The sequence below is a fragment of the Olea europaea genome, chromosome 10, assembly GCF_002742605.1.
Source record: "Olea europaea var. sylvestris chromosome 10, O_europaea_v1, whole genome shotgun sequence".
In the NCBI taxonomy this organism is placed as follows: Eukaryota; Viridiplantae; Streptophyta; class Magnoliopsida; order Lamiales; family Oleaceae; genus Olea; species Olea europaea.
The window spans coordinates 38,968,011-38,984,358 of NC_036246.1; the positions used below are offsets into that span (position 1 = coordinate 38,968,011).

At 33.9% G+C, this 16,348-nt stretch overlaps 2 protein-coding genes and 1 long non-coding RNA gene across 6 annotated transcripts; 1 reads left to right on the forward strand and 2 right to left on the reverse strand.

The window, feature by feature from the left end:
- Window positions 1-2,670: 2,670 nt before the first annotated feature.
- LOC111402182 (apoptosis inhibitor 5-like protein API5) lies at window positions 2,671-5,949 on the reverse strand. Of its 4 annotated transcripts, none has more exons than XM_023030334.1 (8): window positions 5,671-5,949; window positions 5,217-5,298; window positions 4,878-5,106; window positions 4,643-4,717; window positions 4,261-4,410; window positions 3,284-3,547; window positions 3,137-3,190; window positions 2,671-2,956 (listed from the first exon to the last, which is right to left on the reverse strand). In XM_023030334.1, the coding sequence occupies exons 3-6, from the start codon at window positions 5,007-5,009 to the stop codon at window positions 3,491-3,493; spliced, it is 414 nt and encodes a 137-aa protein (XP_022886102.1). In that variant the 5' UTR covers window positions 5,010-5,106; window positions 5,217-5,298; window positions 5,671-5,949; the 3' UTR covers window positions 2,671-2,956; window positions 3,137-3,190; window positions 3,284-3,490. The 4 variants fall into 4 exon arrangements, 2 of the variants coding, with proteins under 2 accessions (XP_022886102.1, XP_022886101.1); XM_023030333.1 differs by having other exon boundaries at window positions 5,217-5,293; window positions 5,671-5,948; XR_002704197.1 differs by having other exon boundaries at window positions 3,284-4,445; window positions 5,217-5,293; window positions 5,671-5,938.
- A 1,362-nt stretch (window positions 5,950-7,311) lies between these two features.
- LOC111402765 lies at window positions 7,312-8,630 on the forward strand. The gene is made up of 3 exons (XR_002704354.1): window positions 7,312-7,597; window positions 7,687-7,913; window positions 8,338-8,630. It is a non-coding gene; the product is annotated as an uncharacterized LOC111402765 (long non-coding RNA).
- A 436-nt stretch (window positions 8,631-9,066) lies between these two features.
- LOC111400632 (WUSCHEL-related homeobox 2-like) lies at window positions 9,067-10,152 on the reverse strand. The gene is made up of 3 exons (XM_023028031.1): window positions 9,855-10,152; window positions 9,678-9,745; window positions 9,067-9,444 (listed from the first exon to the last, which is right to left on the reverse strand). Exons 1-3 carry the CDS (start codon window positions 10,150-10,152, stop codon window positions 9,067-9,069), a joined length of 744 nt encoding a protein of 247 aa, XP_022883799.1.
- Between the last annotated feature and the right edge of the window lie 6,196 nt (window positions 10,153-16,348).

A 16,348-nucleotide genomic window follows, 5' to 3' on the forward strand; every position in this document is an offset into this window, starting at 1 on the left:
AAAAAAGATTTGACTACTTCAATTAATAAGTTAACCCTTTATAATGAAACTCTTTTTATCAAAACTTTCTAAGATAGAACATTATGACTAAAGAAAAAAGGCATGTTTACTGCTGAGTCAAGTATAGCTTGACTCGTTAAACACCCCTTAAGGTCATTGTATTCTAGGTAATATCATCTTTCTTGGACATGATTAATATTGGCTAAGCTTAAAAAATAGACTTATAAAAGCAAGCATATTTAGTTTTAGCGTGTGTTTGGGAGCGATTCCTTGTAAATTTCAATGAAAATTTTGTTCGTTACACAAGGTAAATGGGCCCCACGTCTGCAACGAAATTGGCAAAAAAAGGGTAAAAACTGCAGCTATCTTTCACCTAGTATTTGAAATGTCAAAAATGTCCTTGTAATGGTGTGGAATTTCAAAAATGCAGGGACGCCATGGTCTTTCCACTAAAATTTCTAATTGACTTGATAGTGCAGTAAAAAAAAATGCTACAACATTGTGGGCCCCATTTTCTGTAGGCAACGGACGAATTTCTCATTATAATTTAGAAAGATTCGCTCCGTAACACACGCTTAATATACTTATTTTTTATCCGTCAAAATTGAAAATAAGTAATTTCTCATTTGAAATTAGCGTCTACTTTAATATTAATAGAATGAATCAACTGATTGATGAGTCTAGACTTTTTAGACTCAAATGATGGATATGCAAGCATGATAACTTATTACCGGTTTAGCGTACAATGTATTTGGAAGCTCTCGGCCAAATGAATATTTTACAGTTCCAATTGAACACTTTCCATTTTTGATTATTATCAAAGGGGAAGATAATTCTCTTTGTAACGAAGGGGATTCTTGTTGATCCAAATTACAATTAGTAAATTGGATGGGTCGGTTTGAAAATAAATGAATTGCTAGTCGTAGAATATTATTCTCGTTTGGTTCCAATGTAAGAGATCTTGTAGTACTTACCAATGAGGCCCTATCGATAAGTAAATAATCAAATATGTTGAGAAATAAAAAAATTACATAAAAATAAATTGTAATAACTTTTGCACTTGCCAAAGTATCAAAACAAAAACATCACTTGAATCGTCTGGTCATGACCTTGTTGTTTAAGGATATTTTATCGATTAATTCTTCACCTTGTTCTTAAAGTTTTGTCGATCAGTTCTTAACTTTTTTTTTCCCAATATTCTTTTATCAGCCGACATCGATTGGTCTTGAACTTAGAGTGTGTTTGATTGGCATGGAAAATATTACCTAGAAAAGAAAATATTTTCCATCTTTTGTGGAAAATAAAAACCACCTCTACTCAAAGAAAATATTTTCCTTAAAAACAAGGAAAATTAGGCATACTTTCAAAAGTTGGAAAATGTTTTCCATGGAAAAAAATAGCAATCAAACACTCCAAGTAAGAATTTGGGTAGAAAATTAATATTTTCCATGGAAAATAATTGTAATCAAACACACCCTTATTTAAGACCTTATTTTAACAATTTTATAGAGAGAGCACATCTATAAACCATGTCCTATTATTTCTCCTAGTAATCCTCCGAATCACTATTAAGTAACTGAAAAAGAACGACAAAAATCGTTGCCAAGAACAACAATGTAACCACTAGGCGCGGAGCCAGCACCCGACGAGGGGACGGCCGCGCGTGCTGGCTCCGCAGAAATTTGTAGAACTGTTGGGTAGCCGTTCACCATCAATAATTGCGAATTTTGGGCCTCTTATTGCTTAGCAGAATTGTCCAATTAACCTAGAATTGTGAAATGCCCAAATCCAATTCCCCTAAATTGCCAAATGCCCAAAGCCTTTCCTCACTTCTTTCTTTCTCCAGACTATGCGACCTAGCTCTCCACTCCACTGCTCTAGGAGGCAGATGTAGCATTCGCCGGAGCCCGGAGCCAAAGCAACGAACGACGTGTTCTAGGAGTGCGAGACTTGCTTCTGTTGGCTGCTGCAGTGAACAGACCTTGCATCCCTGCTGGTGAGTGGTGACCGTTTCTTTTCTTTCCCTCTTTTTTTTTTCTTGTTCTATTTTTGTTTTGGCCATTTTGATTTTGTTCTATTTTGTTTTGGCTAGCCCATTTCCTACTGTGTTTGCGTACTCGACTTGGAGTTGTTGTCTTGTTGATGTTGAGTATTGTCGTATTGAATAACTTAATGTTAATTATGTTATGATTTATTCATCTGGAAATTTATTTTTGCGAATTGTAATTTATGAATTATGATAAGTAATTTACGTTTTATCATGAGTTATATTTAATTGATTATTGATTTGAAAATTTATGTTTAAGAAATTATATTTCACTACACCAAAAATCACTTTTTGCAACGGGTAAAAAACATTGCCGTAGACCTATCGCAACGTTCAGACGTTTGTTGTGGGTTTCAACTTTGCCGTAGAGCGAAGAGTTTTGACAACGTTCATTGCGCGTTGTGGAAACTTGGTTTTCGTAATGTGCATTGAACGTTGCGAAAACACCCTTTCGGCAACGTGAGATGCACGTTGCAAATGAGACTTTTGACAACGTTCATTGAACGTTTAGGTCGTTTACAAATTTTTTTTTCTATTTGTATAACAATTTACCAAATCAACAACAAAATGAAAAAAGATTGTTTGGGCTTTCAATTGATATAATTTTATTAATTCACACCAAATAGTCAAAACACATCATTGTAATAAATCGAGGAGAAATTTTGATTTACATATTGCCCATCAAATAAACATCATCTTACACTCCTCTTAAACAACAGAAAATTATTGTATAAAAGAAGATAATTTACAACTTGTTGCCTTCAAATTGTTGGGTTGGCTAGTTCTAAAAAATCCTTCCCGTTACTTTCTTTTTGACTTGCACCTATCTTTTGAATGCAATGGGTAAATTCAACCTTCATGATCGCCACAGAAAAGCTTGTCCTTAGAAAACTCAGATCGAGTATGAATCTGAGTTCAGATAATACAATAGAAATTTAGTTATCCATTGAAATAAATTAAAGGCTGGACAAAACATAAACTGGCTGAAGGCGTAAAATATGTAAGAGATTTTTATGAATGCATTGGTCAAGACTAAAATTGGCCCATAGATTGATGATGCTTGTACTTAAAGAGAACATGAAAACTCACAGCCAATATGTTATCAATTTCATTTTGTATCCTCCAGTTCGAGAAATCAATCAGCTGAAACATGAAGTATGATGGTAAGAATACTTGAAATCCATAAACTTGATTCAAGTCAGATACTCTTTGGGATTTTCTTAGAATGTGTCGTACCATTTTATACGCATTGGAGACATTCCTATCCCTTGCTTTCAGAAATCTCACCAAATTCTCTGTGGGGTACTTAGAACTCAATTGCTGGGAACCATCACTTACTAATTCACGTATAATTGCTGGGAACCAAGTTAAGCCAGGGGGTGATAACCACAGTGAAACAAAAGAATAAAGGCTGCAGTGGGTGCTCTTTATTCTTTGACTTACTCATGGAAACCAAGTACACTCTATATGGCAAGACTCATAAGCCCATGCACACTTCTCCTGCACGTAAATATTTCTATTCTACCACGAAATCTAAAATTCCATCACTTAGCAAAATTTAAATAAAAATAAAAAATACTGATCACAAGCCAATTGATAAACTAGAATTGAAACACAGCCATGGAAAATCAGGACCAAGGAGTGAGAACTGTTCACACGCAATTGACAACTATACTTCCACTGACGTCCAACAAGAGACAATCCTAACATTGGATTTGTCCCATTGAAAATCTTATATTGCTGAGCAACAAAAAAATGTCGTAACATGAAGTCTTTTAGGGTGTTGAAGATGAGATGTTGTGGTCCTACATGGAGTGATTTGTCATTAATAAAATCTATCAGAGAAAAAGAACACATCCAATAGCCATCCAGAAATTAAAAGCACATTAAGTCAAGGGTGGGTTTCTTAAATAGGAAAGCACCTATTCCTACCACTTCAATTACTAGACACAATCAAGTCTATAAAATGGCCCATCTCCACTTGTGGACGCAAATTCGGGAAAGCTAGTTGTTGGGCTCTATGGTTTACTCGTGAGAATGATGCGGGTTTTGAAATCTTGGATTACAAATTGTAAAGATGGATTGGCTTCTTCCAATATCAGCAACATAATGTAATCTTCGTGCTTAAAAACTTCATTTCCTTGTGAAAGCACAAAAAAAAGAAAGAGAGACAAATACTATACTAAACAATACCTAATAAAGAAAATACTCACATTGAATTGTGCATCCAAATCAGCTTGGCCTTCAATGATTTCAATAAGTTCTTGCACTCGCTTGGGAGGAGCTTTCTCTCCAAATATGTTCAGGTTTTTTAAAAAGTCCATAAACATTTTAAATTCAGATCCTGTTACATCTTGTAGACTCTGAATTTAACCCCCAGTCAATCTGGAATCTTGTTCTAAAAATACCATATCAAAAATAGTTATGCATAATTGATATAACAGTAGCAATTTTCTTTACTTTCTACCAAGAAAATTTCATACTAAAGGAAGATATATTACTCCGCTATCTTTTGTGAAGAAGAATTAAATAATGAAATATGTATCCTTCACCACAAGAGAAGAAAATGTGGGGACCAATACAGTGACGATATACCTTTTTAATAAGGTCAGTTATGTGTCTTTCCATTTGATCGGAAGGCTTCAAGAGCTCGGCTTTAAGAGGAAATACCTGCATTAAATATTTCCAATAGAAGGACCAAGTCATTGCATTATTTAGCTCTACCCGTTTAAACCAAAAACAACCATGAATCAACTAAATTGGCATGGAGTTACAGTGTTTATCTTCCCACCTTATCCCTAAATATAAGTGAACTAATGAGGAAACTCACAAAGAAGTAAGGTATAGAAGCTCTGCAACCAACTAGAGTCAGGTAAAAGACACACCCCAGAGCAGATGTGGTTCGCCGCTCAGACGCCGAAAGGCGTTCACACGTGATGCAATAGCCATTAGAAATAAGCATGAAAGATACAAAAGTAATTGTCTGAAATAGCACTCCAATAACATAGGCTTCCAAAGACGTTCATAAAGAGCATACGTGCGTGTAAAAACACGAATTCCTGAAGCAAAACATGATCAATAAACAGCATATTAAATAACAGTAACAAAAAAACTTGTACATTATTAGCACAAAGGTACATAGTTTCAACTTTCAAGTATAAAAGCGTACCAGAAAAGGAAAGATAAAGCGTGTTGCAAGGCTTTAATCAATGGAACAGAGGCAAGCGCCCACTGCAATCTATTTGCCTGTTCTAGAACGTATAAAGAACAATCACAGAGGAATAATAAATTAACAACAATGACATATTATTAGCAATAAAACATTAACCAGAAGCAAAAAAATCCCATTAAATTGGAAAAAATGTCAAAAACTAATGATCAATCATACACTTCATTTATGGATGCTCTAAACAAAGAAAATTGGAGAAACCACGACAAAATTAATAAATCCCACAAAAAATAATCAAGAGTTCAAAAAAGGAATTGAAAATATTGGACCTTTAGCAATTTAGCTGAATCCCATTAAACTGAATTTATTTTTAATTCAACCATTTTATCCTATATTCTCACAGATTAAGAGCAGCTAGAAATAAAATAAATTTAATTAAATCGAAAAAAATGACCTGAAAATGGCGATAATTGTAGGTATTCAAAGCCCAAGAAAATGCAGAGAAGAACTAAATGACCATAAAAGCCAAGTAGAGTGGTGGCAGCGGCCGGTACACAGCGTCTACTCCGTCACTATACGAACCCATACTCTTTGCATTCTCCATTTTCACACGTTTAATTTGTTCAAAGTAATGCACTGAGCGGGGAGAGTGAGCGGTGGTGGGGAGAGTGAGAACGGTGGTGGGAGAGCGAGAGAGGGGGAAGAAATTAGGGCTGGTTTGACTTTATACCAAACTAATAGGGTCGGGTCAGGTTGGGTTTTGTATGATTTTATATTTAACGTTGAATTTAGTCAATTTACTACGAATAAATTAATGACAACGTTCAAAGAATGTTGTCAAAGATACTTACTCGCAACGTTCATGAAGAAATTAGGGCTGGTTTGAGTTTATACCAAACTAACAGGGTCGGGTCAGGTTGGGTTTTGTATGATTTTATATTTAACGTTGAATTTAGTCAATTTACTACGAATAAATTAATGACAACGTTCAAAGAATGTTGCCAAAGATACTTAATCGCAACGTTCAATGAACGTTGCTAAAACAAACCAACGGCAACGTTCTTTGAACGTTACTAAAACAAATCAACGACAACGTTCAATGAGCATTGCTAAAACATATACATCAACGTGCATTGCCCGTTGCAAAAACTTGTTAACGACAACGTTTATGAATGTTGATAAAACTGGTTAATGGCAACGTTCAATAAACGTTGTCGTTAACAAGTTCTTGCAACGGGCAATGCACGTTGCCAAAAGTAATTAACGACAATGTTCAATGAACGTTGCTAAAACATCTATAGCAACGGTTAATGCATGTTACCGGAAAAAAAAAGGTTTTTAAATGTTGCGAAAAGGGGTATTAGCAACAATCACTCAAAAAACGTTGCTAAATCTTAATTTTCTCAACCAATGGCAACATGGATTTGGTGAATGTTGCAATAAACCTCTTTTAGCAACATACAATTGGTGAATGTTGCCATTTAAATGTTGTAAAAGGCTATTTTTCTTGTAGTGTTTGCAAATTGTGATTTATGATAAGTAATTTATGTTTTGATGATGATTGATTATTGATTTGGGAATTTATATTTACGAAATTATATTTGCGAATTGTGATTTATGATAAGTAATTTATGTTTTGATGAGGAATGATCATTGATTTGGGAAATTATGTTTACGAATTTATGTTTGCAAATTGTGATTTATGATAAGTAATTTATATTTTGAGTTTAGATTATTGATTTGAGAATTTACATTTAGGAAATTAGGATAAGTAAAAAAATTTAATTGAGAAAATGTTAGCCGCTCAATTCAACCTGTGAGTACTTGATTTTTTTTAATCAATTGTAATTGAAAAATAAATAGGGGCATTTTGCAGATTATGGAATGATTTTTTCAATTGAAATGAAAGTCTATATGATTTTGACGTTTTAGTTCATATATATATATATATATATATGTAACCAAATTATAATAAACGATTGGACTATTACAACCATCCGCCCTAGTTGGACTTCGATCCTGGATTCGCCACTGGTAACTACCCTACTCTTCATGTATGTATTGATTATCATGTTGCAGAACATCAGCGGTGCACTCTCCGACCTCGCCAAGGGTTGATTGCGGACATGCCTGTAGCTGAATGGCGCCATTGATAGTGGCTGTGAGCCAGCCCTGCTCGGACCAAGCCACCTAGGCAACCGCCTAGGGCCTCTAAAAATGTGGCTTGGGCCAGGGTCTCAAAACTCATAGTAATACCATCAGGGAAATCTAGCAGTCTAGTAGAAACTTAGGCCCTTTAGGAAATTGAACGGACACAGGAAAGAAATTGAAGGGACGAGAACGAAAGGAAATTGAGGGGAAGGGACCAATTCGACTAAAAGGTAGTAAGTCATCTTCTTCAATTCAGATTTCAGTATGGTGATTACTTGTTTGTTCCTTTTTATATTTTCATAATTAACCCTTTCTCCAGATTTTCCACCGATAAAATACGTTTGAAATTTGGATTTGAATCTATAGAGACTTTAGAGAAGAACATAGTAAAAAATGGTGTTCATTACTGAAGATATCATCAAGCAATTTGGAACTACGATGAAAAAAAGTCAGCTTTCTCATAAATCTAGATCTGGGAAGCACTGATATGTTGCTAATTTGCATTGCAGTTGATCTGCAGATGAACCATTGAAGAAGACTTTTGAGGTTTGTCATCATTACTAATCTTTTTTTTGCAAATTGATTTTCTCGAATCTGGGTTTTGCTCTCTTGTTTTGTTTGTTTATTCACTTATTTATTGTTTGAACTGGGGAATTGGATATTGGGATAGTAAATATGTAGTCAAAGAACTTCTATAATTTAAGAGAGGATGTGACTAATAGTTCAAAAATTATGTTTTGTCTAGTCAACTGGAATGCACAAACTTGGACATTGGGAGGGTATATTTGAGTTTATGAGAGATCAAAATTGAAGTTCTAATGAAAATGCGATCTTCAGATATGTCGAGTTTTCGTTTGATTTGGTTTGGTTTTGTTCTGTGATTCAATTTTTACACAAGAATTTGGTGTCCATTGAGTTGTCGCGAAATTAGGAGTTGGAGTTCTAATGTAATCTTCTTTTGTATACATAGGGCCTCAAAATAATTTTTCGCTTAGGGCCTCCAAATTCTTAGAGCCGGTACTGTCTGCGGGCAATACTGCCACCAAGTTCACAGCAGCGTTAATCTTGTTGGAAGCATTTGAGCATCATCATCATCAAGTTAATTTGGCTTATATCTATAATTGTTGTCTTTTTATTCCTTTACGGTTTTGTAGATTTCCTTGTGTATATTCTTTTCGTAGTCCTTTTTCACATTGTTTATGGGAAGTTTACTGTGTACCTTTTCCTTGGACATAAACTTTTCCTATAGGAACATGCTGAAAATCTATTTGCATCAGTAAATAAAAAATTGAATCTTGCTCCTTGCACCTTTTCCGGACTTCCCTACATACCAGTGGAGGGAAGTTATCGCCTTCTTCGACACCTTAAAACAAAGACATCAACGTTCTTTTAACTTGGTCAGCAGCCCCCATTTTTTCCCAACGATCTTCCATCAGGAAGGAATTGGAATGGAATAAGATCACTTCAAACATTGTACCTATAGGATAGAGATAGAGGAAGATGGGGGGAAGATTAAAAAGTTCATTGAGTAATCCATTGAGTCTTGGAATTACATGAAAGCGGAATCGTACGTCTACAAAATCAACCTTTTGATCCATCCATACAAAAAGTAAATCTCAACCAATGTTAAGTGAAAATCCACTTCCAACAAAAATTTCATAGAATTATGTCATCAGTTTGTTAATCATCAGTGACTTTCTCAAGGACCATTTCCACAGAAAAATTCAAAAAATGGATGCCCAAAAATGCAATTATTCTCAGAAGGAATTGGACTACTAGGAGTGGAATTCTCTGCACTGTTAGGGCTTCTTGTTTTTGCTTGTAAAATGCCAGTTGGGTGTACTGGGAATAAATCCAATGTTTCTTGATTAGACCACTTCTTGTTGGAAATGACATCAAACTCCTCGTTTCTGCTTCTGGGATGAATGACTTTGTCCTTGTTTTTTCCAATGTTTTCTGGGATTATTCTGGTATTGAATCCTCCGGGTAGTGGCACAGGCACCTTTGAGTACTGCGAATTGAACCCTAAATCACTCTGAGGCGGTTGTACGTAATATGGACTGCGGACAACTGAAAACTATAAAACCATTAAAAAGAAATCACGTGCTGAAATATAAATAAACAACTTCAAGAGACTTGTTCCTGATAAACTATATTCTTTATAAGAATTCAAATTATATATCGGATAAAGTTTTATCCACAACTGTCAACTCACCGCAACCTTCCTTTACCAAAGTTCAAAACTGGGTACAAAAGAGCGGAGTTCTAAAAAATGGAGTAAATATATATGATTCTGGTAGAGTGGAAAACCTGAGGTTGTGTGAAGAAAACAATTGATAGATGAACAACAAGATATAATGTTACAAGATCCTTAACAACTGTTTATGATCCTTTGATCAAAAAGATTTCTCACGACACAAAACCTAGACAGAATTACTCCAAAAAATGCATTAAAAAATGGAGTAAAAATAAACAAATAAACAATACCATTTTGGTATGTAGGAATCACTGGGGTAGTGTGAAGAAAGCGATTTAAATAAGCAATATTTTCCTGTTTCTGCTTCTGTCTTTGTCTTGCCTTGTGATTCTGAAACCAATAGAAAACATTCTTCCCTTCAATGTGACCATAAACCCTAAGCTTTTCAGTAATCTGCTGAATCTGTTCTGCACTTGGAGTCCTTAGTCCCTTCATATATAAACCCTCAAGCATATTTATTTGCTCTTTTGTGGGATTCCATCTTGACCCTGAAGATGGACTATTACTGCACAGATTTTCACCCTCCATTTTTAAATGTTAGCCGTAGAAAAAATTTGCTGCAGGTTTCATTTAAGCATTTTTTTGTAGGATTTTATAGGGATAAGGAAAGTAAATTACCCCAGCAATCAGCCAATCATGTTTACTGTTTACATATATATGCGTGTAATTATTCATACAGAAAGTTAAAGAGTCAAACAAGAAACTGGTAAAACACACACGCATATATATGTAAAAGAGACGGGTATAAAAGAGACGGGTAATTTAACTTGCATGCGTATAGTTTTTGGTGCATAATATTGCTGAAAACATGGTGGATAGCAGCTGTTGTAGGTTATGTGAAACTGCATGCAGAAAAAGACTAAAGTAACCCTATCTATAGGGTACTTGTCTTGGGAATGTAAGATGGTCTAGTGAGTAAATTCGAAATATTACCAGGGGAGAGCTAGAGGAGGAGGCGTATTTAGGGGAAAGAGAGGAAAAACTGGCTGTTGGGTTTCAAAGGTATAGGGACCTAGGCTTTGGAAACTGAAGAAAAATGTGCAGTGAGTAGTGTGTGTAGAGAGAGGGAGAGATTTGATTAAGAAAAATTACTTTGAGATTTGAGAATTGGTTTTGCTTCTCGATTCATTGCGATTAGGGTCCTGCACACGTTACTTAACTTTGTTGGTTTAGGAATTGGAATTGTTTACTTTGAAAAACATTAGACAAATAGGTATGTACAGGATTCTTGAAAATTAAATTACATAGGAATTGACATTTGCTATCTAAAGTTTGCTGTCCAACTTGTCGTCCACTTAATAATTTATTGACATATCATTTACATCTATTTTAAAGCAAAAGTGACAATGAGAGAAAAGTTGGGCATGTTAATTTAAAGTAATGTATCAATAAATCATTGAGTAGACAGCAGGTTGAACAATCAATTTTGGACAGCAGATGTCGACTCATATACATAGGCATGAGATAAATGTATATACGAGAGAATAATGTTGCTGGTACATAATGAAGTATTATAATGGTTTATATTTAGATAATGTGTCAAAAAGTTAATGATGAAATAATTTCATTGTTTTTATCTGGTTGAAGAAATTCTATCCAATTATATTTCATTACACAATGTTTACGTAAGTTATTATGTACATGTAACCAGGGACGAATACAGCTGCTCGAGCGAGCTAGGGCGGAGAGTGGAGCATTTATCAAACACCGTCCAATATAGCGATATTGTTTACTAATATTTAATTAACTTATATTAAAAGAATCTCCAATCAATATATAAATGCACTAAAATGTAAAATAATATAAATATTAAAATATAATTCAGTACAACTCAAAATAATAAAGAATAAAAATACATTTTTTGAGTCATATACCTATTATCAAGTTTCAAATTTTTATGAATTTAAGCGAGACAAGATGAAGTTTATATGTATTGATTAATCGATAAAGAAAAAAAATTAAAAAACAATGAATTTTAGAGCTATTTTTGCCCCCAAAAAGAAAAGTATTTTTCAAACTCTTATAAGAACAAAGAATTTTACAAAATAAATTGATAAAACTTAACAATTAAAGTATATATTATGAAATAATAATTTCGGTCAATAAATTTTTAAAGCAATGATTTTTAAAGCTATTTTTACCCGAAAAAAGAAATCTTTTTTTCAAACTCTTAAAATAATAAAGATCAGTAATTAAATTGTCCAAATTTGAATTTTACAAAATAAATTGATAAAATATAATAATAAAAGTATATACTATGAAGTAATAATTTGAGTTAACAAATTTTTTTAAAGAAATTTTTTTAGAAACAAAAACTATTAATATAGAATTGTTTAATTATTATTTATTGTGTTAAAAAATTAAAAAGAAGAAGAGGTGAAGGGAATCGAATCCCATACCTCCGATATGATAAAAATGGAATTCCCAATTGAGATACAAAGCTACATCGGTGCTAGTTAAAACAAAATAGTATACAATTATTTAACTATTATTTATTGTATTTGAAAAATTAAAAGAAGAAGTGGAAAGGAGAGGAGTCGAACCAGATACCTCTCACTTGTAAAACCAATGCCCTACCAAAATGAGCTACAATCATAATTGTGAATGAAGGTACAATTTTACATATTTAACATAATAACTATATCAACGTGAAAATCCTTTCCTGCTGGAGCCAGCACGGGCGGCCGCGCCGGCTCGCCGGGTGCTGGCTCCGCCAGTGCTTGTAACACAACTATATATGAGTTAGTGGTCACGTTGTGTAAGTTCATGAGCGTTCCGAACTCACCAAAATTTTAGACGATACCCCTAGAAAATGATAGCGTTTGGCCAACATTGACCTACCGAAGTTATGTTCTTTCTTTAGTACTCTTTGCCTCCCATGAAGATGAGCTTATCTCTATTTTTACACAAATTAAGTAAACTTAATTAATATATATCGAAACTATAAATTTTAATTACATTTTTTCATAATTTACCACTAAATTGAATAAATGGTAGCTCATATTTGTTGATAACAATACAAATTAAACAAAATTATATTAAAAAATTAAGACATTATTTGGAGGGGGGAAAAAAAAACAAAGCGTATTTTTGTGGGACAGATGTAGTATATCTTTTTTGTAACTATCCTATTTGTTAAAGCTTATAGGAACTTATAAAATGATAAAACTCTATTTTTATCTACAAATTTTATAGAATTCACAAATTTTAAGTACTTAATCACGCATTCTTTAAAACTCGCCTAAGTTGTTTGGCTAAATACCCAAAAAAAAAAAAAAAGTTGGCTAAATTTTAACTACTTAATCACACATTTTTTAAAACTCGCTTCACTGAGTTGTTTGGCTAACTAGCCAAACCCCCCAAAAAAAAAAATCATACTCAAAATATTAAAGAAACAGCAGTCTGCCAAATAGGCAAATGAGGCATCTTATTACTATAGAGATCATTCAGAATCAAGAAGAGAATACTTCTTTCCCACTTGAATACATGAGAGATTTTCTCGTCTTCAAGTGAAAGAAAACGCAAACATAACGTTTTTCGTCCAAAAATATTTGAAATTACTACCAGAAGTTGTTCGCAAAAATGGATTTCATCCATTTTCTTCACTCTGTCGACCTCAAAGGTGTTGGGAATCTACTTATACATGCACAGCAGAATTTAAAATAATTTTCGATTCCCACCAAGAATCGCCTTTGTGTTTAGATAGAAATTGTGATAAGATTGTACCTTTTCCAGATCTGCAATCTTTTTGCTTTTCTTTTCGTTCCATCAACCTTGATTCGTCACCACAGCTGTCCAATTGTCCAGCCTCCAACGGTGATCCACACAGAGAATAAGATTGCAGCCTCTAGGATTTTCTCTTGTGCCAGCAAGAATAATGAAAAACTTATGGACCTCAAACCCTAGTTATGTATTTATATAAACCCAAACAGGCTCGGCTCGGCCCGGTCCGGTCCAATAATTAATTAATCAAATTAATTAAACCCGGTCCGTGAATTTACCAAAATGAGCTACAATCATAATTGTGAATGAAGGTACAATTTTACATATTTAACATAATAACTATATCAACGTGAAAATCCTTTCCTGCTGGAGCCAGCACGGGCGGCCGCGCCGGCTCGCCGGGTGCTGGCTCCGCCAGTGCTTGTAACACAACTATATATGAGTTAGTGGTCACGTTGTGTAAGTTCATGAGCGTTCCGAACTCACCAAAATTTTAGACGATACCCCTAGAAAATGATAGCGTTTGGCCAACATTGACCTACCGAAGTTATGTTCTTTCTTTAGTACTCTTTGCCTCCCATGAAGATGAGCTTATCTCTATTTTTACACAAATTAAGTAAACTTAATTAATATATATCGAAACTATAAATTTTAATTACATTTTTTCATAATTTACCACTAAATTGAATAAATGGTAGCTCATATTTGTTGATAACAATACAAATTAAACAAAATTATATTAAAAAATTAAGACATTATTTGGAGGGGGGAAAAAAAAACAAAGCGTATTTTTGTGGGACAGATGTAGTATATCTTTTTTGTAACTATCCTATTTGTTAAAGCTTATAGGAACTTATAAAATGATAAAACTCTATTTTTATCTACAAATTTTATAGAATTCACAAATTTTAAGTACTTAATCACGCATTCTTTAAAACTCGCCTAAGTTGTTTGGCTAAATACCCAAAAAAAAAAAAAAAGTTGGCTAAATTTTAACTACTTAATCACACATTTTTTAAAACTCGCTTCACTGAGTTGTTTGGCTAACTAGCCAAACCCCCCAAAAAAAAAAATCATACTCAAAATATTAAAGAAACAGCAGTCTGCCAAATAGGCAAATGAGGCATCTTATTACTATAGAGATCATTCAGAATCAAGAAGAGAATACTTCTTTCCCACTTGAATACATGAGAGATTTTCTCGTCTTCAAGTGAAAGAAAACGCAAACATAACGTTTTTCGTCCAAAAATATTTGAAATTACTACCAGAAGTTGTTCGCAAAAATGGATTTCATCCATTTTCTTCACTCTGTCGACCTCAAAGGTGTTGGGAATCTACTTATACATGCACAGCAGAATTTAAAATAATTTTCGATTCCCACCAAGAATCGCCTTTGTGTTTAGATAGAAATTGTGATAAGATTGTACCTTTTCCAGATCTGCAATCTTTTTGCTTTTCTTTTCGTTCCATCAACCTTGATTCGTCACCACAGCTGTCCAATTGTCCAGCCTCCAACGGTGATCCACACAGAGAATAAGATTGCAGCCTCTAGGATTTTCTCTTGTGCCAGCAAGAATAATGAAAAACTCATGGACCTCAAACCCTAGTTATGTATTTATATAAACCCGGCTCGGCTCGGCCCGGTCCGGTCCAATAATTAATTAATCAAATTAATTAAACCCGGTCCGTGAATTAATTAATCCAATTAATTAATTCGAAAATATAAATAACAAATCCAATTAATTAATTTATCCAACGATTGTTAAATTAACCAATTGACAATTTGCAATCTTCCAATTCTCTTTTGTGTGTGACCCATTATGTTCCCGACCACAATGCCTAACGACGTGAAATATTATTTCGATCTAATCAAAATTGATAAATTAAAACACCCTTTTAATTTATCGTCAATTCACATTCGCCGTCCCTGATTGACATCTAGCAATGTGTCAGGGCAATACATGTGACGGGAAATGTCACGTAGTATGACAAAACCAAATTCGTTCGTTTACCGTGAAACTATAATCCCTTCGTCAATATGATCCGATCAATTACGAGATATGAAGTTGTGTCAATCTTGATCATCGATCGTATCTTTCACTCCATTATTAAGTCAATATAAATCGAAAACTCCTTTTCGACTTATGAGTACACCTTGACCAAGGATTTCATCATTAACTTAATTGAATAAAACGCAGATCATAATCTCCTACTATCTAAGAGTGACGAATCCTTTATTGATCAATCACAACCTTCATACGATTCTTGACGTACCCGAACGATATCGTATTAGCGCCCCTTTTCAGAGCAACATCCAACACCGCCAAAGTATGACTGTCCTCATATAAGGTACCATGACGATCTCAAGTCAAAGGACCAATTTCACTACCGAACGTTAGAGATTAACCACCGACACTCAGATAGTTATCCATGTGGAATCTCTCGACGGGTCTCCAATGTTTTTGTTCTATAACAAAACATCCACGTGTTCATTTAAGTGTTACCACACTTTAACTTGTGAGATCAGCTACTTACTTCACAAGTAAGAAATGCCACACGTGATGGTCTATCCGTAATGACGATATCCATATCTCGTTATTACTTACGACCACGGATGATTTAAAATTCAATCAGATGTAATTTGTATCTCACAATCACAACTCCTTGTGATTAACAAATTACAAATATTTGAATCTACGGACTCTATTATTTATTTAATTGTCTATTAATTAAATAATAGATCTGCCATTTAATTGCATTAATTATATATAAAAATATTTATGTCCAAAGTTGATTGGACTTAGGGCATAATACTTACAAACTCCCACTTGCACTAGATCCAATCACTTATGTATCAAATATCATAAGTCTACATGACGATCATGTTTATACTACGACAACTCTTTGTCAGTGGATCTGTAATATTATTAAATGTAGAAATTTGCTATTCTCTTTACGTCATTTCTTTGTATTATCTCTTTGATGAGATTATACTGCCTTA